This window comes from Misgurnus anguillicaudatus, chromosome 9, assembly GCF_027580225.2.
Source record: "Misgurnus anguillicaudatus chromosome 9, ASM2758022v2, whole genome shotgun sequence".
In the NCBI taxonomy this organism is placed as follows: domain Eukaryota; kingdom Metazoa; phylum Chordata; class Actinopteri; order Cypriniformes; family Cobitidae; genus Misgurnus; species Misgurnus anguillicaudatus.
The window spans coordinates 14,648,862-14,676,115 of NC_073345.2; the positions used below are offsets into that span (position 1 = coordinate 14,648,862).

Below are 27,254 nucleotides of genomic sequence, written 5' to 3' on the forward strand. Positions count from 1 at the left end.
ACATTAGTTAATGCACAATTGAACAATTGTATTGGCATAAACTAACATTAGCAAAGATTAATAAATGTTAGCAAATACCACCTTACTGTAAAGTATTAGCATGCCAAATCGTTTCAGAACCAGAATCTATTTTTTATTCACAATTTTAGCTGAACAAACACGTGTACAAACTGTACAACAAGAATGCAAATATTAGCTAGCATTTGTTTTAATATTCATTGCACTTTTGCTCTGGGAATCACGGGGGCGAATCTGAGATGCCTTTAATTAAGACTTCACTCCAAAATTGAAAAACTGATCATAAATCAGGCACAGCCAAACATACCATTTTCTGATTGTTACTTATTTGTAATGGGTTTTTAGTGCAGGTATGTGTTAAGAGTGGAGATGCTGCACTTTATGATCTCTGAACACTGGTCCTTGTTCTTCTTGATCCTGTAGAAATGCTCCACATAGTTGGATCGTCCCAAGAGCTCCACAAAATCTTCATCATGGGTGATGACCAGCAGCTGGAAGTTGCGCTGACGAGAGCGACTCTTGATTATCCTATGAATAGGAAATTTTGTACATTTGTATAGGTTTGACACTGGATGGTGTAGGTGCTCAGGTGTCAAAGTTCAACTCTAAAGGGGTTTCTACAAGAGATTCCAAAATCAACATAATCCAAGCTCATGAATTACAAACAACAAATAATGTGACACAGAAACAAATGAATTATTGAAGTAACTGCACAATTGAGTTTTAAAAGCATAGTGGTGTGCTTTGACTCTTTATATGTGAATTGACAGATTTTCCTATAAAATAACTAAACAAAGACTTACTCCACCAGGGCGTGTGCCAAAGACTCTATATTCTCTCTGTCTAAATTGGTGGTGGGCTCATCCAGTGCCAGGATCCCACAGTTCAGACAGAAAGTCTCAGCCAGAGCCAGTCGTATTATGAGAGAGGCAAGAACCTTGGAAGAAAAAAATACAGAAACATATTTTCAAACATAAAGTTTCGTAGGTTTAAAAAAAATTAAAACTGTGCTTTATGCAGTTACTCATGAGACTTTAACAAAGTTGGTCACACTTTAGTTTAATATTCAATAGGGATGTGGAGGTGAGTTAATCAGCGTGTGACAAACCTGGTAATACCTGCATGCAGCCGTGCGCATTGTACACGCATGAACGCGAATAGACACTAGGTGATACGAATTATTCGAATTGGGCAGCGTGATTGCCGCAAAAAAAAAAAAACACACACACACACACACACACACACGCGCTAACTTACTTACCTTAAAGGGGAGGTTTAATGCTATTTCATGCATTCTGAGTTATTAACACAGTTTAAGAGTTGTAGTCCTCATGCTTAACATAAGCGAAGTGTCAAAAAAGCTGTTGAGCTTGTAACAGAGTATTTCTGAGCCAAACTCACGCCTCCTTTTTCCTACAAGTTTCGGAAAGTTTTTTTCAAATGGGGGTATCCATTACGACTGACTGACCCCATATTCCTTTTATGGGCCTTTACCCCCAGAAAAGCACGCCCGCCCGCCCTGCACGTCAAGTGAGAGCGAGAACGCGCATTAGCATTGCTCCGTCGAGTAGAAGTTACCGGTTTCATTGCACAGCACGCGACAACTTTGTTTTAGCAAGATAGTTCGACAAAAGAAGTGTGTTTTTGGATGTAAGGAGAAGAAAACCTTATTTAACTTTCCCTGTCGTAAGACAACAGTGTGTGCAGTTCGTCTTTACCGGACAGCAACGTAATTGCGAATGAGTGTTTGTTTCCTGGCTGCATTTCGGAGAGGACTGCTTTACAAATAAGGTTCAGTTTGACGCTGGATTTTCCAAATTTTTACAACTATTGGAGCGGTCAAAACTTTAAAAGACTCCGTTTAGGAGTCACAACCACAGGCGTAAGTAATTCAAAATCTCACATGTTTTGATTGTAATCACGCATACGTGCATGTAATGTAAACAACACCAACAACAGCACTTTGTACTGCATTTACAACATTTACACCTTTTAAAACGGGCAAATGCAGTTAAAACCTGGATTATGTTGCTTTTTTATTAAAATAGCGGATAAACAAGCTAGGATTAATTACCTGATAGAGACGTCCTGCTGTAATCGTTGCTGCTATTGTTCCTGTTCGTCCATTACTGACTAAGTATCCGATTCTGGATCATATTTATAATATAAGGCTGGTTATTTAAAAAAAAAAAAAAATTTTTAGTTTGATTTCCATCTATGTCGGCTGTAAATCCAAAACTAGTATCCGAAGCTGCGCGTACTGCACGCCATCAAGTGTTCGACCTTTTACGCCAAAAATCGGAAAGGCTGTTTTTTCTTTTATAAATCTGACTAAATGAAAGACTCTTTGGACATATGAATGATGAAATACTACTCTATATATAAGCAAGATTAACATTAGATTGGCAAAAACGTCTTGTGTTATGTCAGCTTTAAACGCGCTTCCGCATAAGTTGAATATATTCAACTGAGGAGGAAAATATGCATGATGTGAAGTTAATTCCCGATAGTAATCTAGAGCAAAGAACATAATGCTTCGCTTCTGGTGTGTTCGTAGCATAAGGGGAGATTTACATTTTGCGTCTAAAACCGCACCGCTTTCCCCCTATCCAATGCGCGGTGGCTGTTACAATCCGCTAAGCGTGTGCCGTTGCTAAGCAATATTTTGCCTTTGGCCACCTTTCCCACAGATTTAGTAATCTGTCTCCATGCATTGTTTTGTATTTGTGTCAAAATCATGATCAGCTGTTCCTCCATCTTAAGTTAATAAGAAATGATCCAATGTTGATACATAACGGTACATTCACATGTGACGGAAGCGTTATGCTGCGTTTACACCAGCTGCGGTAGAGTCAAGCGTGAGTGATTTCAATGTTAAGTCAATGTAAAGATGTGTTGACGTGCGTCTGGAGGTCTCACAGCGCGAATGAGGCGTTCGGCGCGGTAGACGCGATTCCACCTCATGCGGCTGACGCCAGAGTTGAAAAATTTGAACTTTGGCGGATTTTCGCGCCGCGTTAACCAATCAGGAGTATACTGGCAGCTGTGGCGACAGCCCCGCCCGGAGTCACTTATTCAACATGAAGAAATGCTTGGTATTGTCCGTTCTTATTTCTATAGAGACAGGAATAAAAAGGACCTCGCTTGGAAGAGTGTCGGTGAGGACATCGGGCAACCTGGTAAGTTGTAATACACATTTCACTTTTGAGTCATATGACGTTTATCGCCCCGTGCCGTTTATTTTCCCCCTAGAGTAAGGTGACCAAATAGAAACCGGTAACTCTCGATAAATGCACAATCAACATCAGCCATCTTGCAAACAGACAACCGCATAGCACTTGCCCCTCCCACAAGAAGCGGATTTTGCCTCTGATGTGCATCAAATGCTTGCTTTTCCGTTGCACTCAAACTGTTCAAGGCTTGTTTGACTTCATGCAGCGCCGAAAAAACCGACAGGCGAATGACGTAAAAGTACCACGAGCGCGATTCGAGAAATCATATGGAGAAGTCTAATTTCGACTCGCTCTCGCGGTACTTTGACGTCATCCGCCTTGTCAGTTCTAGCGGCCCAGCATGAAGTTAAACAAGCCTATTTTCAACTTGCTGTCGTGCTGGTGTAGCAGCTGATCCTGTTCCCCTCAGAATGTCTGTTCCCCTTCTCGCTTTCTGTACACCCAGCTGTTTTTTCTTAATATTTATTTTATATTTTTAATTGTTGTGAGCTATATTAGTTTATACAAACTGCATATGCATACCATACTAAAAAAATAAAATAAATAAAAAAACACCCAGCTAATCTGCGATGCCTGCGCATTCGCTGTCACCAGAAACGCTTTATCAACTGGAGAGGGAACAGACTTTCCGAGGGGAACAGGATCGGCTGCTACACCGGCGCACCTAAAAAATTGTGCTTGCAGCGCATCTACATCGAAAACAACGTATTTGTGCCCCTTATGTGTTACTGTGAAAGTAAACATATGGTCATTATATTGATTTAAAAAATTATGCATAATAAAACCTTTTGTCCCGCACTGCAGCGTCCCCGCATGTCCAAAGCTGCGTCTCCTTTCACCATTACCACTCTATAGTTATATGTCCTTCTTTTTACACCGGCAGAGGCGTTCTCATCCACGTCTGAGCGTATCTCCACATACTCGATGTCTGAAAATATTAAAGTCTATTCACAAACAATGGATTTGAACAATCAAGCAAACATTTGCATATTATCATGTAGGACTTAAAAAAAGTTTAAATTAGTACAAATGTTTTGAATAAAAAATGAGCTGTTTATACAAGATGTACAGTATATACAGATATTATTGTGCTTCATAAGATACATTATAAAGATAAACCTTGTCCTCTGTATGTGCTCCTCCACAAATCTCTAATGATTTTATTAATCTCCTCCATCTTCATGCTGTGAAACTTCATAATTGTTCTGTAATAAAAAAGAACATAATAACACACTTTCTCTAGTCCTATACATACATCTAGGACTTTTAAAAAGATATACAGTTTATAAAATGTACAATTTTGGTCAAATAAAAACATTAAGCATTTGACAAAACTTTGTACTGTGCCAAATATTGAGTTTCATTTTAACCATGACCATAAGCTTTTTTTAAATACTATTTATTAGAAATGATATTAGAGGAAATGTTTTTTTAGTATGGTAAGGCCTATCAAACGGCCACATCTCCTTCAGTCTGCGCAGACAGCATTGATGCTATCATGCAAGAAGAACCAAGCTTGATGGGTAACGCGTTAATATTTCATTACCTGTAAACTACTTAACCAGGCTGGACAGCTGTCTGTTTATGATGCCCGATTGAACAGCTATAGTGTGCATTGCAAATACTAAAACATGATATCTTTAAGTGATGCAAGCACAATTCTTTACACATTTACGAAGGTTTGGGGTTATTATTGGCTAATGAAGAAAATGAGGGAAAGGTGAAGATATGGTGATCGTGATAGATTATGGGGTAACATTCTTTTATGTTACTCCACAATCTATCACAATCACAAATGAGTTGTCCACAACTTTTGTGCAATTGAAAAAATAGCATAGCTGCATCCTCTGTTACTTCAGAAACACTAAAAACTTTCGGTTTGGTTGTGTTGGTCACATAGTTGACCATGCTTTACTACTGTACCTACAGTATCACTGATGTACTGCTATGTACTGTTTCAAAAGCATACATTTAAACTGTAAATTAAACAAACAAACCAAAACTGACTATTAAGCATTAATTTTAATCTCACTTATATATGGAAAATGATAAAATCAACATTAATGAGCACTTGAAAATTTAGGAAATTTCATTGCACTGCAGGCATGCATGACGGCAGAGCGGTTCAGACACCCACATAAAGGCCTGCTGATGTCAGTTCTGTGAAGGATTGATATTGATCTAAACAAACCATCATGACCTAGGACTTCCTCTGTGTATCCCTCATAAAAAAGAGCGACAGCATTTTGACTACCATCGTTAATGCTGACTTCATTAATTGATACTGATTAGATTTTAAGGTCAATACGTGCAAAACAGAAAGAATTGCATAAAGAGAAATGCATCCTAAAAGCTAAAATGAGGGCAAAGCACCTCAATGTGCATTGATGATATAATGTGTGTATACTATGATATAAAGATAATATGTGACACTGTGAAATCCAGACTGAAGTCTCATAATGTAATAATGAAATGAATTTAATGAAAAGATTTTAATCACTGATTTCAATCTTTGACATGATCTTACTCAGTCAATTTTAACAATATCAAGGTTATAATTTTTACATTATGCATGATGAATTTATGTGGAAAACAGACAAAAAATGTTTATTTCTGTAAAGTTTAATTTCTAGTGTTAAGTATTTGAGAAACTTAAACTACTTCCATAACTTGTACACTTCCATAATCTTAATTGCCCAACCATTGCTATGCTAATTCTTGAATTTTCAGTGTAGTCCCTATGATTACAAAGGGTTATTTTGGCTAACCATCCACTGATTCAGCCTCCTGACGTCTGAGTTTGATTTCCTCGAGTTAAGACGAAAAATGTTTTGTTGCTTCTGACGGTCTGCTAAACCACATCAAACCAAACCCACACACAACTGTTACCTGAAAATTCACAACAGAAAAGCCCCCAATGACAAACTTACTGGTCTAGGGCTTTGTAGTATATATCCAGGTCCTTATTGGCCAACTCTGTGGTTCTCATGACAATCATTTTGTCTCTGTAGCTATCCTCAGCCCGACAGTACTTATCCTCACTGAGCTCCTTACGGAAACGCATGATCTCGTCCTCGTAGCCCCTCTGCCGGCCGAGAGCCACGCTGCGGGTCTTTTTGAGATCCTCCAACTTTCTCTCCACTTCTCGACGCTCACTGAGATCAGAGAATACAGGCGAAAATTAACGTTACACTTCTTTTAGGCCTGCATGATCTAGTTGACTTTAGGGAGAAATCTAAATGTATGCTGTAACCTTTTGAACTTCTGAAACTGTGTCAGGACTTCCTATCTTGGGCAAACATCTATCTATATATATGAGCAGAAGTTATACGTGATCACGTACTTGCGCAATTGCAAGACCTGCATGTTTCCCATCTCTTTCAGCAACACCTCGCGTTTCCGGGACACCTCCTTTAGCTCTTCCACGCGCTTCCGTAAGGTCAGGTTATCCTGGAGCCAGCGCTCCTGAACCTATCAAAACAAATTGCAATCATGTATCCACAAATATATTGGAAAACAGGTGAAAATGTTCTTCATTTTAAGTAAGACAGATCACGTAAGCAATAACAGATCAGACGTTCAGTCACATATCATCCCAGCTAACTAACGCTATGGGAAATAGTTATTAAATTGCATATATCATTTACATTACATTACATTACATTTATGCATTTGACAGTACTGTTACCCAAAGCTACTTACATTACAACATATACATTAAATCACTATGTGTGTTCCCTGGGATTGAACCCACAACCTGCTAACACAATGCTCTATCACCGAGTCACAGGAACAAAGATGATCTAACAATATCAAAAAATATTTTTTATGACAACATTAGGTCATAAAGCAATTACCGGACTTTCACTTCAATGTAACTCAAAGGGGTGTGACGAGACACTTAATCTACTAGACGAGGCGAGACACTAGATTGGGTTCACGAGATCTCGTCACACCCTTATAACTCAATGTAACTTGCAAAATGCATGGCAAACCAAAAGGGCGATACTTGGCTGAAAATTCTGGACACACTACTCTGAAAACCATAAATGCATATTTAAAATAAGTTAAACTTTGTTCAAAAAAGTCTCTGTTCACTATAAACTCTATTAAATTATAAAAGTTTAAAGTAATTACACTACTTTCAAAAACATATACACTATCATTTTTTCCTGTAAAATAATGGTAATATACTGGCAGCACAGCAATCTACTGTATACTATAAACATAAATACAGCATATTTCTGTATTTTCTTTACAGTAAGATACTGGCAGCACAGATGCCAGCAATCAATTTATTTTTACATTATTCATACTGTGAAATTACAATAAGGTTTATTACTGTAAACTTAAACACAGTATATTCCTGTATTTTCTTTAGTTTACAGGAAGATACTGGCAATACAGACGCCAGCAATCAACTGTTTTTTTTCATGATTTATACTGTGAAATTCTTTTACAGTACATTGCCATAAAAAATGATGCAACAACCATTTTCTTTTTTTCTTTCTGTTATTCTTTACACCATTCCAGCTTCTTTGGCTATATTCATGGTGAGAACTGGTTAAGGCATACACAAGTTGGGGGTGGGGCAATTTGGTATCTCCAATTCACCTAACTTGAAAATTTTTGGTCTGTGGGAGGAAACCAGAATACCTGGAGTAAACCCACACTGACACAAGGAGAACATGCAAACTCCACCATTTTAAATTATTATTAAATTAAATCACAGCTGTTAACTCTTTCGCCGCCATTGACGAGATATCTCGCCAATCAAGAGAAAACACTTCCCTGCCAATGACGAGTATTTCCGGCTTTCCGCAATACCGCTATTATCCACCAGGCCCTTCCGCAACTTTTTAAACCCGGAAGTATTGCCCTATGCCAAGCGGCTGCATGTCGGTGTCTGTTTTAAAGATCGCTCTGAATGGGATCTCTATGAAAAGTCCGTCATAAAAATGGAATTATCTCTGCATTTTGCTCAAAATGTGGTGTTTTTGCAGAATCCTACCCATATTCAAAAGCTGATTACAAAAGAACTACTGAAGGTAGGATGAAATGTTTTTTTTTTTTTTTTTGAAAGCAGAGGGTCTGTTCTTTCATTTGGTTTATTGTATGTTTATATATTTAAAGAAGAACATTTTCTGAAAGGCATTTAACTTTTGTGAAAATCATGAAAAACGCTAGCGCTGGCTGGCAACTTTTTTAAAAAACACTGGTGGCGAAAGAGTTAAATGCTAATCACAAAAAGCAAAAGTTCAATTTATTTTAAAATTATTCTGCGTCACTGTGGATACTGTCATCCTGACTAACTTCATTATCTGATTTTTTTATCTGATTCAAAGACTAAATACTGCGTATTTGGATGATAAACTTTATATACACACGTGAGTAAGATCTTCAGTTGTGCAATGAGGAAAAGTCAAGAAGCGTTCATCTTAGTTAGATACTTTATCCCGGTGGGAAATTTACAGATTAACGGAATATCGACTGGAGGAAGATAATATTCCTGAAGTCATTTATTTTCATTTATATTTGCTGTCATTTAATATTCTTATTAGACGTCACATAAGTTAGACGCGGCCACGTATGTATTGTTTACAAACGAGGATGCGTTACTCGTGTGGCGTGTATTTCTCTATGTGTCGTGTATTACATTCGCTATTATGTTATCTTAATAGTAAGGATGCACTACAGGATATTTTAAGTGTGTGCTGTAATATGATTCCATACATTGTGTTGCTGTTTGCACGTGACGCGATGCCAGTCAGTTTATATGCGTTTACAGAAACACACGCATTAAAACATTACTAAAAACAGCAGCTAACCAATCAGTCGCTGTGCATCTGAAAACAGCTTTTTATATAACTAAGCACTGCAGATGTTCACCAAATGCTGTGAGAAAGGCTATAAATATCCACCTCCATCATTCTCACACGCAATATAATCTATTAGCCGGGTCTCCTTCTTTATGTGTGCTGAAGTGACGTAATGACACAAAGACGTGCTCGAACTTCCCACGAAAATCCACCAGTACCACTGGAATTAAAATCTTTATTACAAGCTTACAGTTTTGAATCGAGCTAAGGCAAGCAGATAGTTTGGAACACTGGGTGGTCATGTATTTTCTCAAAAAAAAAAATTTTTTTGGCTATTTTTAAACCCAAATAAGTGCCGGACTGCAGCTTTAAATAAAGCATTTAATAAATACATTTATAAAGATAAACTAGTATGAAATTATGTTTTTTTATACTATGTGCCACAAATTTAATGTAAAATACTATTTTATGCCACATGAACCACATCAATTCAGAAGACAGGAAAGTTTTGGTTAGCACCTTCTGAGTGTCAATGTCTTGCCGAAGGTTGCCCATGTCCTTATTGATCTTCTCTCGTTGTTTTTCAGCCTCATGTAGCTGTTTTTCCACCTCCTGTAGCTCGGTTTCTTTTTGCTATGTAAGAAAAAGGAAAATACATCAGACACAAAAATACCATACAGAAAGAGAAGAGAAAAAGTTGCTGTACCTCTTTATAGCCGTCTTTGCCCTCTTCAATGTACCGAGTGATCTCTCTTTCGATTAGAGCCAGGTTTCTAACTTTCTCCTTGATCGCATTTATCTGAAAGGAAGTTTAAACAACATTAGTTGGCAGATGAATATAGCAGATAAACAAACCTGTCTTTCATTGCACTGAGCATAAGCTCATGAATATAAGGAAGTTTATTGAACACCTTCTCCTGTCCTTCCTCTTGTTTCTGTCTCCTGCGCTCCCCCAGCTCCTGTTTTTCCTGCTGGAGTTTCTCCAGAGTCACAGCTAGTGGAGACAGCTGCTCCTTTGCCTCCTGATAAACACACAAACCAAACACACCACAATAAGACTATGATCAACATGAACTGTTACTTAGTGTAAAACCCTATCATCACCATTATTTTTGAATATTCCAGGAAGGTAAATAATACAGAAGAACGAAAATGAGTAAACAAAAAGGCAGTAAACACAGTTAAACAAATTACCACTTGTATTTGCCTCTTGACATCAGCTAAACCGGTATTTGATAATCATAGACAGGGTTGTCCCTCACCCGAATGTCTCGATGGAGTGTCTGGATCTCGGTGGAAAACTCAACACACTGCTCTTCCAGCTGCTGACGTTTCTGCATGTCACTGGAGATCTGCAGCTTTTCTCCGCGGATCTCATTCATGTTGCTCCTCAAGACCTGGATCTGCTCCTGCTGGTCCTGGATCAGTTTCCTCTTTAGGTCGATCTTACTGCAAACTGAACATTACATTGCCGCAAAATGATGAACGCTTGAATTGATATGTAATCATGGAATGATAATGATGTCCAATGTTTACAACTTTTCAGAAATCATTATGGTGCTTATATATTATTACATTTACATTTATGCATGTGGCAAAGCAACTTGCATTGCACATTAATCTATACATTTTTATCAGTATTCCTGTTCCCTGCAATCAAACCTACAATCAACAACATAGGCAAAGTTAGAGGTATGACTGAGTATTTTTTGTGCCGAATAATCTTTGTCAGGGTTCCTACAAAGTTTGTTAAGTTTCTTTCGACTACTAAATCTGTGACGTCACAACTCGTGGAGGTACAGTGGAAGTCCTTGTATGGGCATCACCACCGAAAAGTGCCAATCAGAGTGAGAAGAAGTGCACACCCATCAACGTCAGAACTGCAGGCGGTAAGTAAAAAAATGCAAAAAATGTCCGTGTTTTGTTGGCAATAGTTCATCAAAATTTATCCAAGGATAATGCAATGATGTATTGTGTATGTTGCATGCTTGTTAGGGGTGGCACGGTTCACAAAACCCTCGGTTCGGGTTCGTATCACGGTTCTATGGTCACGGTTCTCGGTTCGGTACGGTTCTTGTTGTTATTTTTTTAACACTCCAGAAATGTATTATCTTATTAATGTATTAATTATCCATAATTTAGGATACAGTATTAAAATAAGTTATATCATGTAATCATGCACAAACTGAATTTGACTTTAAGCACATTATTGGGAACATCCCTGAGGAAAGCCAGGCGAGATTTTGACACAGCGAGAGGGAAGACATTGATGATTTCAACATGCTTTTCATTTATTTGGCAAAAAAGAGAATGTGTATTGCCATCTACATGAACTTTGTGTGCATTTTTAGCACACAAAGATAACTTGCATTTATCAAAATCCCAACTTCAGTGTAGCTTTAAGATTTATCACTGAGAGGCTGCTTAAATACTGCAGAGAGTATATGTGAACGAGAGAGAAACAACGTTTACACCTGTAATATTTAAATCCGTCTCTTTTGTCCACTTTTGACCATTTCTGTCCTGATTAACTGTTACTTTAAGGGGCAGTTTATGAAAAAAGATCGCGCAACTTTCACACGCTAGCAAAATGAAACCACGCGGAAATCAGCCGCTTTCGTTTTATCAACGAAAGGCTAAAAATAGCGCTGAATACGAAAAGACGTAAAACAGTGTTCATTACCTCAGATTAGATAAATGGTCGGAGAGAAGGCTGTCGCGTGTGGCTGTATCTATTGTTTTATTTCCGCTGTCATCATAGGTAACATGAAATAAAAAATGTTTCCACACACCAAACTTATACGACACTGGCGCATCCTCCAACTGCGTGCAGACTTCTTTTTCTCTCCCTCTTGCCATTTCTACACGTAACATGACCGGCAGCACTCACTCTCCACACCAGTCACCTCTTCTTTCGCGCTATTCGCGAAAGGGGAACACGCTATCTGAGGTCACATACAGGGCACGAGGCTACATACATTGCGCATGCCATGAACCGTTGAACCGTACGACACACACGCGCTCCGAACCGAGACAAGCGAACCGAACGGTTCGGATTTTTTTCATGAACCGTGCCACCCCTAATGCTTGTGACTTGCTCCGCCCACTGTACACCTCCTTTTCGGAAAGAAACGGTATAGCTGATCTTTCTTTTATAAATCTGACAAGATTAAAGAATCTTTGGCAAAATGAAAGATGCAATAGCAGTAGGGGGTATGACAATAAATCACGATACACACTAATAATGCCTGGACGGTATCGATTCTGAAACACGGAGATGATATTATGCACAGCTCTTTCATGTACTCCGGCTCTTTGATCAGTAGGAAGTCCTTATCAATCTAAAATCACTGTGAGTTTGAGTCATTTATAACATGCATTTAAAAAAGCAACACTTGTCAAACATAATCATTATACATATTCTTTATTATCATGAAAATAATTGAAAAGAGCAGCGATATAAATATGCTTATAGCCATTTCCTAGAGCTGCCTATGCAAATGGTACTTCTTCTGCGGTGCATATTGAGTTTCTGCACGAGAGCGCCCTCTGGCTTTTGAATGTAGTGGCATTTCGCTATAATTCATGGATAAGCTTAGCAAGCAAATCGCACGATTTATCGTTACGCTCTTTATAGGTACCCAAAATTTACATGAGATTGGCAGAAACTGTGCGTTATGTGACTTATGTGTGCTTATAGGAATAAGCAGTTGATTTGACTACAGCAGTGTTACGGTGGTAAACGTACTGGTGTCCAGACGGTGTTGGGTCTCTTGTTTCTCCTGGCTGACCTGCTGCATGCTGCGACTGAGATCGACTCCCTGCAGTTTGGCTGCATGCTGAGCGATCTTCCTCTCCACATCCTTCAGGTCAAGCTGGGAAACACACAAACCAAAAGATTTTTATTGCACTCTGGATAACACCTACTGACCCAACCTATATTAGGTGTCTTTAAACATTATGCACTTAAGTAAGTGAAAATACATGTTGTATGTATGCATTTATTTATGTATATGCATGCCATGCACACAATTTTACTCTTGACCGTGATCATTTGATTTTGCACATCATTATCGCAAACAATATTGCAGAACTAGTAAAAAAGACCAGTGTTTTACCCTGAGAAAATGATTCAGACTAGCTGAGATAACAAAACGCTTGGCATTTAAATTCGACTACAGTGGAAATCTTACAGTGTACGATGGTCCGTGACTCAAATCTGAAGTCATTTGCCAATGGAAATTGAGTATGTGGGATCATAAAGCATAGCAACCTGTTTGTTATGTTTCTCTGTGTAACTTAGGCATGTTTGAAACAACTTAAAAAGTCAATTTTTTATTCTGTTCAGATTGTTCATATTTGATTGTTAGCTTTAGTGTAATTCTGCCTTAAGCCTGGAGTATAGTCTTTTTTTTACATACGCACAAGGTCGAACGCAGAGCCAAAGTATAGTTTATTTGACTCGTATGTGTACACGTATGTCGACGCATGCGTATTATGACAACATGCAATGCATCTCCTGGGCTACACACTACATTCTCCTGTAGTCGCATATGCGAACTACACTTACAAAGTACGCAGGGTTTAAAAAACCTGCCGATGTTCACACAGTACGCGCACACTTTTTCCGAAGACCTTCACGTTTTCTTAAAAGTGGACCATACTTCGATCTTAATTTGTCTCATTAAAGCTGCGGTCGGCAACTTATTTGATCGTATTTTTTTATCATATTCACTGAAACCAACACTATGCTCCGATAGAACAACATAAATTAGACTGTTTAAGAATAAACACCGCGCTTCTAGCTCCACCTAGAGCTTGTTATTTGTTTTGCAAAAATCCACCGCTCCCAGTTCATTTGGTCCAATCAGCGCAGGGCTGTGCAAAATCTGCCTGTCAATCACAGTACCTGCACGCGCCACAGATCCCCCTCACGCGTTACAATATCACGTGCATCCGCTTGAAGTTCACAAGCGTGTTGGATTGAACGCAGCGTGATGGCGGAGAGAACATTCACTAACAAACTTCCGATTACTCGGTTAACAACCAGAGTCAGGAAAACAACAAATCAAAAGAAGGAAACAAAGATAGAAAGCGACTGTGACCGTAATAAAACTAGGATCAATATCGGACCAGCATTTGAAAGGTGGAGGAATCTACGAGATTTTAAAGGGTTCAAGCTGGATGCAGAGCTTGCCACATTTCTTCTCGACAGGTAATTGTGCTTTACCAACCATTGATTGTATTTCGGAGTGTTATGTAAGTAATCTAAGTATTCTTGCTAAGTGCGTTCACAATAATACTGGTGCACACGCGCTGACGAGAACGAGCTCAAGGGGAGGTTGCTCGGAGTAAGTGGGGGAGGGACATGAAATTGTAAACATTTAGAAACTGCTCAATCCTCCAGATTTGCCGACGGCAGCTTTAAAATGATCACACAAGCATGTTGTATTAGTGATATTTTGTATTTAAATGTCTGTGTTAATAATGACCTGGTAGCGGTCCATGAGGGAGATGTCCTGCAGACAGGCCTTAGCTGTGTCCTCCTCGGACATAAGGGTGGACAGCCGTGTCTCTTGGTCCTCTATGTCTCCCTTTAGCCTCTCGATGTCTCGATTGGAACTCTGAAGTTTGTTCCTGAGCTCTGGCAGCTCTTTCTCTTGAAGCTCCACTATGGACTGTCTGAAAATGAAATGTTTAACATGACGTTTTAATAAACAAAATGGTAGTAATATATGGAGTGATAGCTGAACAAACAGGTGAATGGATGGAGTGATATTATAAAGAAGTCATGGGCTTATACCTGATGGGCTTAAGAGCCATCATGTCATCCCGCTTCCGCTCTTTCCTCTTTAGGTCTTGCTCAGTGTTCTTCAGTTTATCCGGGACGAGGCGCAGTTTGGACTGCATGTCGTTGATGACGTCCTGGAGCTCGGCCTCTGATGGGAAGACGCGCTGACACACGGGACAGCATGGCTCGCCATCCTCCGTCAGTTGGCTGATAAACTGACTGTACACGGCTGTGGCACCTGCCAGCATGGCTGTGAGGGATGAGAATTAGGAAGACAATTACTATAAGATTACAATAACAGATTTAATACAACAATGTGGCTGTATTTACTCATTCCAATCATTTCATTATTTTAATAATATGCATGTTGACATTTCTGAAACTAACATTCAATATGTAAACACTGTCTTAATTTGTGCTTGTGTTGCTGCGTTATCAAAATATGTTTCTTTTTATAAAAAGTTGCAAAAACATAATGACAAAGGAACTGATTTAGGTATGACAGGTCCATCCAATATCTGTTTAAAATCAGCCTACAATACGACTAAAATTTAATTAAATGGCATGAACGTTACTGGAAATGGGGGCAGAAGACGTCAATAAGGATCATGCTGCTATCACTACGGAAAAGTGAAAAGTATGTGCGTGCAGTTTAGTCATGCAGTTATTTTTAGACCAAACCGGAGGTCTAATCATAGTGGATTTTCCCTGTTAAACTATCATGACAGCATTAAGTCAACCATGTGGGCAGCTTAACATTGACTGTTATTTGAAATCTCAGCTTGGTATATTTAAAATAATATAGAAATATATTAAGGATGAAACAATTACATAAATCGCCAAAAGCCTCAATAACAGTCTATTTGTGCCAAATTCTGTGCATTTCGGCAATATGTTTGGGGACCAAGTAGAGATCAGAGATTTTATAATTGATAAGTTGAAGTGTACTTCCGCTATTAATTTTGAACTCTTTTAATAACAACATAACTCCTATAATTATTTGTTATTTACATTATATTATTTAGTTTAGTGAATGTTAAAAATTTACCATGCAGCTGTTTCACAGAAAGTTATAAAACATTTTAAAACTTTAGTGTAAAGTCTATTAATCAGCAATAATTACCGCAATTACAATATCAAGGTGAATAACTGACAATTATGATTTTTGTCATTATTGTCCAGACAAAATTTGATCAATTTTAAAGTTTTTACTAGTAGTATCTTACATACCGTAGTTATTATTACTGACTATTGTACCTTTATCAGGTAATAATACGTATCTGTCCATTTTGCATGAGTTCTCAGTTATATTGTTGTGCTGTTTAATGGTCACATGACACACAGATTAAACAAATAAAATATATATTTTGTTTGTGCTTTATTTATTTATTTATTTATTATGAATTAATTGTCATTCTTTTTTAAAAACTCACGAACCCCCCGTAATCCCCCCTATATGAAATCAGAAAGTCAACGCCTGAAAAAATCTGGAAACCCCAGTTTGGGAATGCCTGATAACAGGTGACGTAGTATTGACTTTTTGATTTCATGACATAGTCATAGCTTTTTACATAATTTTTACATGCATTAGACCAGGGCTTCCCAAACTTTCTTTTTTGCAACCCACTTAAAAAGGTATAATCTATCTCTATGTCATATAAAAGCTATAAATTGCATTACCAAAATACCTTATGGAATATCATATCAAAATCTTTGTCATTACTAGTCATTAATTGGACTAAACTGTCATTCACCGCAACAAACAATTGACTAACTGTGACCAACCTTATCTCACCGTGCGACTATTTACAAAATTCTGTATATGTCAACCCCTTGTAAACCGTATTCATTTTTTTCATTGCATTTATGTACGGCTGGGTATCGATTCAGATGTTCCAGATTGATTCGATTTCGATTCACAAGCTATCAAATCGATTTGATTCTCGATTCAATTTTCAATTCTGATTCTCGGATAGATTTTTATTCTCGATTCTCAATTCAACTCAATGAATATAGATTTAATATTACTATAGCATTTCACCTCTGCATTACAAATCACGCATATAGCTTTGTTCTTGTTCACAACATCATCGTCATCTTGCTTGCGAAAATACAAAATGCTTCATATCTCTGACTTTTTATGTGAAGGTGGCATCAACATCGATAAAGCACCTGAAACCGCCATTTTAAGCACTGAATAAATGAATGACAGGCTTGCCTGGTAACATCACGCAAGGCAAAAAAGAGGGTGACATCTAGTGGAGAAGATTACGTTAACGTTAATCTTACGTCCAATGTTTGCGGAAATAAATATGAAATAAAAAAATCGATTAGTTCCCTTTGAGAATCGATTGTCAATTGACCACATTTTAAAAAACTATTAATCTAAAAAAATCTTTTTGTTTTTTGCCCAGCCCTACATTTACGCATCTGTCAAACACTTTTATCCAAAGTAATTATGTGCGTTCCCCCTGGAATTAAACCCATGACCTTTACACTGCTAATGCAACAGTCTAACAATTGAGCTACAGGAACACCATAATTACAACTGCAAATTTTGTGTTGGTCACCCACCAGTTTAGCCTCTATGTGGGCGTAACAGTGATGACGTACCTCTCTGTTTGTTGCATTTCTCTAACTCATCCTGCAGTCTGCTGAGGTCTGACTGAAAGTCTTGACTTCCACACACATTAAACAGCTTCTCCTCATAGTTGCTCAGCTGCTCTTCCTTACGCTTGATCTCTGCTGTGAGGTGGCTCTTCTTCTGCTCACCAGATGCCAGCTCTTTGCTACAGACAAAACATTAAATGAGTTTCAACCCTGTTAAAGCCTGTTTCATGTTCATTTTATCAGCCACATTAACAAGTTACAGTATTAATATTGCAAATGACCTGTAGGTATTTTGAATGACTTTGAATTTGTATATATTTGCTTAGTTCATGTGTACATTTTATGCATTCCCTGATTAACTGAACCCATGACTTTAGTGCAGAAACAGTGCTGAGTACATTTTACAGCAGTTTGTTTTGTACTTGAATAGGATTTAGTATTTGTAAGTGTAAAAGGAGGTTTAAATGACCACATGTTGGGCTTTAAAGGACCGAGTGAATCAGGTATGTCATACCTGGAGTAGACTCAAAGGTGTAAACTTTATTTAAGTATATAAAAACATGTACCATATTTTCCGGACTATAAGTCAAAAATGCGTAATGAAGAGGAAAAAAATCAGAATCAAGCATTCGGAAGTTGTTTAATAAATTGTTATGGTCCCTCTGTAGTCAACAATTTTATCACTTAAAACTTATCTTTAAGCAACATGCTTTAAAACAGCTTAAATGTAACTCTACACCCGTGCCTCATTTAGTATATGTAGTGGATCTATGTATTAGGATGGGCGATATCCTATAGTTTGTAAAATACGGGTATAAATTCTCCCCACAACAAGAATTAGTCATCCCAGAAGGATTATTTTCTGTTAACGCGACCTCTGAATCACTCATATACTAAAAGTCAACTGTTGCTTTGACTTCCAGATGACACTTTCCTTATGAACCCCAATAACTCTGCATTATTAAAACAGCATTTTTCCAGTATGTGGGAGGGAGGTTGTGCAAAGGTCAATGTTGTGTGTGCATGTCTCCTCAAACAGACTCTCTGCTTTACGTATGAAACTACACCCTTATACTGAATATTCGCACATCATTTTCTAGTATATTATATTAAATCTACTATTATATAAAAGTTAAAAGGCTTCACGAAGTGTGTCACTCACTTGAGCTTACTGAGCCGATCTCTCGTAGAGTTGATCTCTTTGGATTTTGAGTAGATCCAGTCCTCCAGTTGTCTCTTGTTTGGAAAGTGTCCTATCAGAGACGTAAGATCTTCATTGTGTCTTGACTTGATCTTTCTCACCTGTTCCTCTTTATCCATCTGCAATCAAGAAAACAGTTTAACATTAAAAGTATCATTTAAACATGCATAGCATGCAACACTGTTATATTGTGGCTTCAATTATAGTAAATAAAAATCCAAAAGCAATTTTTACACACCACTGGCTTATAAATGATCTCCATATTTTGTCATTTTTCAGTCATTTGCATCAATTATTACTACTGGTCTGTCTGTGGGTTTTTCAATTTGCAATAACCAGTGTAAAGTATGTGAAAGAAAAGATTGTGACTAAACCTTTTATCTCCACTTGATCCTCAAACTGTTGGTAAAACCTTATAACTCCACGTCTCTATTGTAAATGATCCGAGTGATCTAAAGGTTTATCATTTGCACGTGTTTAGGCCTTGCGAATTTAAATATTTAAGCAAAAGATGCGAGACAGATCTAAATGCACGTTTCTGGAAAGCAGAATCTCAAGATGTCAGACAGCAAGCAAATACTGGATTCACAACGCTCGCGTTTGCCAGATACTCGTTTAATCTCACGTGTATCATGTTTTATCCCCTCATAGGGGTATCACGATTCTCCAAATCCTCGATTCGATTACATTTTAAGGAAATATTAATAACTAAAAAATACCAGATTGAATTGAAATCAAAACAAACCATATAAAAAAAATCAAATCAAATCATCAAATTGGTCGACACCCAGCACCTATACATATTAATTAATTAATTTGACCTAATTTTTTCCCCACAAAAACCTAAACCTTTGGTCAACCAAAAAGCCAGTAAAACTGTGAAAATGAAACAAGTTATCAACTATTACATTTTTTAATTCGAAGTTCGAGGTTATGACTTAATTTCGATCGATTTCGATTTAAAATCGAAATCGTGACACCCTCGAAGATAAGTCAAGATAAGAAATGATTTAAAGACGTGCTGACATCTAGGTGCTGAAGTAATATACTGCAAGCATAGTGCTGTCACAGTATAGTAGAAGTAAACTCATACTGTAGAGGTGAATCTGACGAGGTTATGATCTCACCTTATCCTTCTTCAGCATGTCCATCTGTGTACGTGCCGTGGTGTGCGTGTTAAGTGCTTCCATCTCCTGGTCCAGTTTACGCTGGGCCTGATCCAGTCCAGATTTTTCCTTCTGCAGTTCAATAACTTCAGCCTTCAGACTGTCCACTGTACACGCCTGCATGGCGTTATCAAGCTCACGCTCCTATAAACAAAAACATTTTGAATGAATGAGATTATTGATGTCACAGGGCATCCTTTAAAATCATAACTGGTGTATTATAACAGATTACATCACATTGGCATACAACCTATTTATGTTTTATATTTTGCACAGGCCTATTACAGAATCACAGTCAGATAGTTTGGTTAAGATCCAATCTGTGTTTACTGTGTCATTGAAGTTCACATTATATATACATTTACAGCTGTTTTTTATAGGTGCACACTATAGAGATGCAAAGAAAAACATCTAAAGCTGATATTAAGTCAGGAATGCTGCAGGTCTGACCGCTTTCTGAAGTTCAGTCTCCAGCTCCTGCAGTCTACTAGATGAGCCCTCTAATCTCTGCAGATCAGACTTCATGTTCTTCAGTTCCTGCTGCTTCTTCGCCTGCATGTCTCTTTTCAGCTCAATAGTTCTCTCCAGGCCAGTCTTCTTATCGCGAAGATCATCAATGTTTTGCTGCTTTTGCACCTCTTTCTCTTGCATATCACGCTTAAAGAAAATTAAAATTTGTTCAATAAACACACAATGGCAACACTCAAAGGCACAATATGTGATTTTTGCTGCTACATTTTTGGAAACAATATTTGCAGCAGCTTGATGATGTGGTAAAAGAGTGTGGAATGATGGGAGTTGTAGTCTTTACTTTCACGGTCGATAGGAATCACTCTGACAGGATTCACAAATCATATTTATGGATGGCGTAATTAAAGTTTTATAACTGTTACATTATAATGCAAGCCCACAGTGTGGCTTGATAAAAGCAACAACAGCTTCAGTACAAAGTATCACGAGAACGATGCAACAGTACAGCTTCGGAATCGTTTTAAGAACTTTATTTTTCATCATTACGTCACATTTTCACCCATTTTGAATTTGGCTTAAAATCAACTACAGTAAGATGCATTGGATCTTTCTGAAAACATTATTATATAATATTGAAAAAAATGCTTTTCCTTTACCCTTCAAATTGCACAAATTGAGAATGCGGCCATTGGTAAGTCAACAATTTAGCATAAACTCCTACATATATATAACAAAAAGTTTTTATGCTCGGATAAGGTGTTTTTTAGGCTTTTTGAAAAAGGAATATATCGCAAAACTGCAATGGAAATGGCATTTACAGGTCATCTGACATGCACAAAAGTCACATGATCATTCTTTATACATGCTGTGGTATGTTTGGTTTGAGGACAATACAGAAGAGGTGTGTTCGAATTCATGTGGAGTAAAAAGAACAAGCATTACATCAAATCTTATGTCTTACCGCAATACAACAAAATTACGTTTTAGTCGCATAACATCGTTAATGGAAACTGGGTAATTTCGCAAGTTTGCGCAAATCTTTTGTGAAAATGTTACTATTGTGACATATCCAGAGAGGTGAGCACAGCATCCTAGAGATTAGCTATCTACCATGCTTTGGTTGAGGGCATCTGTGTCCTGGTCCAATCTTTCTTTGACCTGTCTGTGAAAACTCTGGAGCTGTCTCTCACTGAGAGGGGTCCGATCATAGCCCTCCAACTCCAGAACAGATGCCAAATTCTTCACCTGGGTGTCCCTCTTTTTTATGTTCTGTGTGTGCCTATCTGCCTCCAACTGCAGGCGACCTAAAATAAACAAAAAGGTGAAGTAAAACTTCTGATGAAGAATAAACATTTATTTTGCTTCACTTTGGCTTAAAAAAGAAATCACTACATACTTTAAAACTTTCTAAACACACTCACAGATATAAATATACAAAACATACAAATATCATAAATACAGTGACTCCCTTATTACCAAATAACTGCAACCGCAATTGATTTCATGTTTGAGGGTTTATAAACATGCAAATTAAAGGCGGAGTCCACGATGTTTGAAAAACGCTTTGGAAAAGGAGACGGGCCGACTACCAAAACGCACTTATAGCCAATCAGCAGTAAGGAGCGTGTCTACTAACCGACATCCTTTCCGGGTTGCGTATGTGTGGGGCGGGTCTATCAACAGAAGGTCCAGATTCTATTGGGGTAGGGGCGTGTTTGTTTAGGTGATTTCACATATCAACATTGGCTTTCAAACATCGTGGGCTCAGCCTTTAACACCAAATGATAACTAAACAGGATAGGATGCCTGACTACCTTGCTCAACGAGCAGGTCGGATTTGATTCGGTTTGTTCTCTCGCATTCTCGTCTGGCTCGCTCGAGCTCACGCTGGCACTCGGTGAGCCTCCGCTCTTTCTCCTTTACAGTATGCTGGTGGTTCTGATACATCTCCTGTAACTGTTCATCTGAGCCCTGAAAAACCTGTTATACAAAACAAGTACATATGCAACCAAGTAAATTACTCATGAGTTAATAAACAGCTGTCTATTTAACCAGCAATAAGTATGGTGTGCCACAAGGCTCGGTCTTTGGCCCTGTTGTTTTCCTGATACAATTTTCTCACTATAAATTAATAAGTAATCAGATAACTTTTTTGGATGTATGGCAGTCTAGAATAACTTTTTATGAAAAAGTTTATTAAATGAGTTTTGATGATGATAAGAAAAAACAACAAAATTCAAAGTAAACCTTTAAGTAAAGGCATAAACCAAACACAATCAATCTCTCTGTTTTGTCAACAGCAGAACATGTCATTAGCTACAAAATACCCAAAAGCATCTCTTGCTAAACATCCTGTAGATGCATTCATTGCAAAACATTTCCTGGCTGTCAGACGATTGTTATCTGGTATATTTGACTAATAACTGAAATGGTTACATAACTGATAACTTCCAAACAGGTTTTTGGGGTTACCTGCTCCATCTTTTCTTCTAGTTCACGGTTATCGTCCTCCATCTGTTTCTTTCTGCTCTCTAGAGCTTTGATGTCATTGTCCAACTTCATCACTTTACTGAGGCTGTCATCTATGTCATTGAGCCGGTTCTGAAAATATATCATTTCGAATTATTAACCAACCTCCGAAACGAACAATTTTGAATTTATTGTCTGCGTCTTTTTACCTCTAGTGGGTCGATTTGGCTTTCGATTCGCTGGACAGTCTCTTTGGAGGAAGCTAGCTGAGCTTCTTTAGTTGCCAGCAGCTCTTTGATCTCCTGAGCCTTGTCTTTATCCTGTTTTAGGTACCTGAGCTCCACCTGACACATTTTAACTGTGTTTGCCTGCTTTAACCTCAGCTGCCGAAGTGTCTCCAAAACTTTGATGTACCTTCGAGCAAAATATTTGTGGTGATGGGTAGCTGACTGACACATATAATTTTCATGGTCTTATAAAGAAACAATTAAAGATTCAGGTTAATATAAATATAAGGGAAAGTGTGTATCTTAGGTTCCCTAATGGTTCGCAAAAATGAAACATTTGCATGCCATAAAGTTAAATCCCAAAATAAACTGTAGGACAAAGAGTGAATCAATAACTAAAGCATTAATGGTACAAGGAACCCGCGTTCCAGATGAGAATACCTTGTGGCTGAGAAGATCTCATCAAACTTCTGCTTGAGGGCTTTGCCTTCACTCAGAGGCCAGTTGGATTCCTCTTGGTGACAGAAGATGACGTGGTTGAGAACAGCTTTCGATACACCCAATGATGAGATCATCTCCCGGTCAATCTCAGCACATTTAGAGCTCACACTTATTTTATCTCCATGCCTAATGTTATTAACAAAGATCAACATAGAAATCAATGAAATAATGCAAAATAATTGTTTGTGCTGAAAAAAATGTGATTCTATATATTAGCTCAGTATACTAGTTGTTGGTGTTTTTGTACCTTTCCTTCGAATAATGGGGAACCAGAGAACTTTTTAGACAACATATTCCACTCAAAGTTGCTGTAAGGAATTGTGTCTAGAAAATTGAGTATGTTAATGATCTAGCCAAATGCTGACCGCTGAAAGGACTTGGTATGTGTGCTCACAGTTAAAATGCCAGACTATGGGCAAATTCCAAAACAGATTTAACAATTTGTGCTTAAATATGCGCTAAAAGGGGGAAGCGCCAGACCCGGAGATCGGCTGAATGGATTCCGGAGCGGTAGAATCAAATGTTTAACTCTAGGGGAGCTGGAAAATGAGCATATTTTCAAAAAGAGTGGAGTGTCCCTTTAACATTTATATCACCCCTTCCAGTTGGGGTGTCATTTAAAACATTAACAACATGTTAAAGTTAATTTTATTTAATGTTAGTTTTTAAATGACTCATGTGGACCTACTTGATTCTGGTAATGACACCTTCAAGGGTTTTAAACTCAGTTTTCTTGCCCTTCTGTGTGCTTTGCATTGATCTCTGGACAGCCATAGGCTCGCCATTAACATCTCTAAACTGAAGTCTGATCTGAGCTCGCACGTCCGTTTCATGGGCATCCTGGAACAGACAAACACTATCACTAACATCCCTTAAAAACATAAACTGTATAGACATCATGAATCAAGCATGTTTACAGAAGTATTTATGTACACTAGACAAAATGCACATCAATACAATAAAATACTAGTATTTACGGAATGTTACGACATCTTTTGGATCATGGACAAATGTGTTTCCTTTACTTCCTGGAGGAAAGTCTCCTGAAGTGATGTACTTGAGACACTCAATGATGGTCTGCAAAATTAATATCAGTGGAAGGTTTTTAGAGAGCTTATCATAAATGATCATACTCTTATGGTTTGTGGATTTATATATTACTACACCAATATATATATAATTATTATATATAATATATTTATTATATATTATATATATATATATTATATAATTATTACAGTATTATATGACCCACTTACGGCCTAATAGCAGAATACATTACAAACCGTCTTTCCAGCTCCATTAGGTCCCACCAGTACAGTCAGAGGACTGAAGAATGATATCACTTGTTTGTCTTTATCTTCCACTCCAAAACTCCTCACTCCCAGAATACTCATCTTCTCTATTTTTGACATTTTGGACCAGTGCTTTGACTTGTGACCTTATGACATAATAGTAATGTGAAACAGTGCACATTGGCATCATTTTAAACACACTGACACTAATAAGACAACACAGCCATTTATTGCGGAAAGTTTACAGTAACGTTAAATCACAGTTCGGAAAATGCGTAACAGTTACAACGTTTCTGCTCCATTTATCAAAACAGTAAACTAGTATGCTTTTTATTCAATTGCATTCACCAGGCTTTGCGAAGTACTCTGACATAAATATAAAGTAAGTTAGCATTAGAATAAAATAAACTCACACAGGGTAAATAATGTTGTAACTTCCCTGTATAAACAGCAGTTCAGATGTTTTTACTGCTCACGCACATGCGTCTGATTCCCGCGTCGGCGCAGTGACGCACTTCCGTATTCAAATAAACGTCACAAATCTCTAGCAACTACATTTCCCACAATGCACATGCTGTACGTTGGTTCTTGAAATAACGAAATCAATTAATATTAACTTTCTCTGATGTTAATAATCTTATAACAGGCAGTGTGGTGTTAATTGCGTTTTTGACAGTATGTTTTATTTTGTTTAACGGGTCAGAATTTACAGATTATATATTTTTTTACCTTAACGCATTACCGGAAGCATCCTAGCGACGAGCATTGTAATAAATCTACAAATTGACTCAACAATTAAAATGCCCTTTCTGATGGTGACGTAACGGTTATCAAAAAATGAAATCAAATTACACTTTTTTTGTGATTTCTAAATACACAAACTATGCAACTTGTTTTACTGTGTATGATGTTACGCTTCACAATTTTTTTTACGCTACACAACTTTCATATTTGTGTTAAGAATAAATTTTATTTATACATGTAACGTATACATAATGTATACAAATAACACAATATTTATGTTATGTGAATTAGACACCGTAATGTGATACGTAAATGTAATATTATCTTTGTATTAAATGAGTGACAAACTTTATAAAACATTATATAAGTGGCTGTATGTTTAACTTTTATAGTATTCTTTGTTTGCATTAATTAATATTACTTTTCTGTACAGATATTATAAGATGTGAACATTTAGTTGTGACGCTGATCCCCATTCAAAGCTTTTTATATTCTATCTCATATGTTTGTAATGTAACTTAATCCATTTTTAGATTATTTTTATACTAAAATTGGTGAATGGCTCTGTTAATGGTGCGTCTGCTAATAAATAACACTACACTGCCACCCACTGTTTAAAATGTTCGACTTCATGCGGCGCCACAAGAAACGACAGGTGGATTACGTCAAAGTACTGTACCGCGAGAGCGATTCGAGAAACCATACAAAGAAGTCTAATTTCAACCCGCTCTCGCGGTGTGTCCAGTTACAACGATTAAGCCCCGTCACCAAAGTGAGAATATCATATGAGCACATTTTTGGTAATGCCTTTCCTTCACGTTTTAAAATGTATTTAGGAGAGCGTGAGACAGAGCAAATTGGGCGAGACTTGTGTTGATCATCATGCCACTAGAGCTGCAGATCACTTTAGCAAAAAAGACAGGGTTTTGTAGGGTATTGCAAGCGTGTGGAAGAGAACTTGATAGCAGCTGTTGGTATTTTCACCCACAATCGCTCACATCTGCACAACTTTCCCTCTCATGCTGTTTCTGGTGTGTAAGTAGTTGTCCAAATTAAAAGCATATGATATCATAATTGATATAAATCCACACGTGAGTAAGACGCGCGTGGTTGTTTTATGTGACGTAACGTTACACAAAAAAAAACATTTTTTTTACCAAAACGTTTTACAAAGTGACTTTTAAAATGATTATAGTAGTTTGAGTTTTTAAGAAAACAAAAGTTTAATAGCATGCTGCAACATAAACATAACTGTCTTTGCAAATTATTTTACTGCAAATGTGATGAATTTGGACACGTTTTTCTGTAAAACGTGTAAAACGTGTTCTTTCTAAATTTACTATATAAATATATATATACTACATACTATATTATATTATATATATATATATATTTACATGAAATATGCTTTGCCATTGTTATACCATATCTGTCCTTTAGGTGGTGCTGTTTCTGAAAGGTGGCCAACATAAATGTAAACTAGTACCCAAGTTAAATTTGAGATATACTGTATGTGAAGTATTGAAATCATGACATACACAACAAGAGCGCAATGCTTACTAATTCAGATCTTTATAGTTCCAACATGACATGTTGTAGCATATGTGAATGTATAAGAAAATGCTTAGCCCATGTCTTTTGTTTCTCTGTATAGCACTGCAGCAGAAAGGTTTGGGGGATGATGCCATACACGAGGCACTTTATCACCT

General features: G+C 37.5%; 1 protein-coding gene across 1 annotated transcript; it reads right to left on the bottom strand.

Annotated features, from left to right (window-relative positions):
- Positions 1–111: 111 nt before the first annotated feature.
- On the bottom strand, positions 112–25,364 carry rad50 (RAD50 homolog, double strand break repair protein). The gene is made up of 26 exons (XM_073871163.1): positions 25,215–25,364; positions 24,793–24,947; positions 24,496–24,583; positions 24,195–24,342; positions 23,447–23,632; positions 22,988–23,192; positions 22,782–22,910; positions 22,124–22,289; positions 21,420–21,613; positions 20,289–20,495; positions 19,800–19,982; positions 18,634–18,791; positions 17,475–17,650; positions 14,874–15,111; positions 14,563–14,752; positions 12,819–12,945; positions 10,333–10,526; positions 9,982–10,092; positions 9,777–9,869; positions 9,590–9,703; positions 6,595–6,722; positions 6,182–6,406; positions 4,371–4,456; positions 4,037–4,179; positions 822–955; positions 112–546 (listed from the first exon to the last, which is right to left on the bottom strand). The coding sequence occupies exons 2-26, from the start codon at positions 24,919–24,921 to the stop codon at positions 360–362; spliced, it is 3,939 nt and encodes a 1,312-aa protein (XP_073727264.1). The 5' UTR covers positions 24,922–24,947; positions 25,215–25,364; the 3' UTR covers positions 112–359.
- Between the last annotated feature and the right edge of the window lie 1,890 nt (positions 25,365–27,254).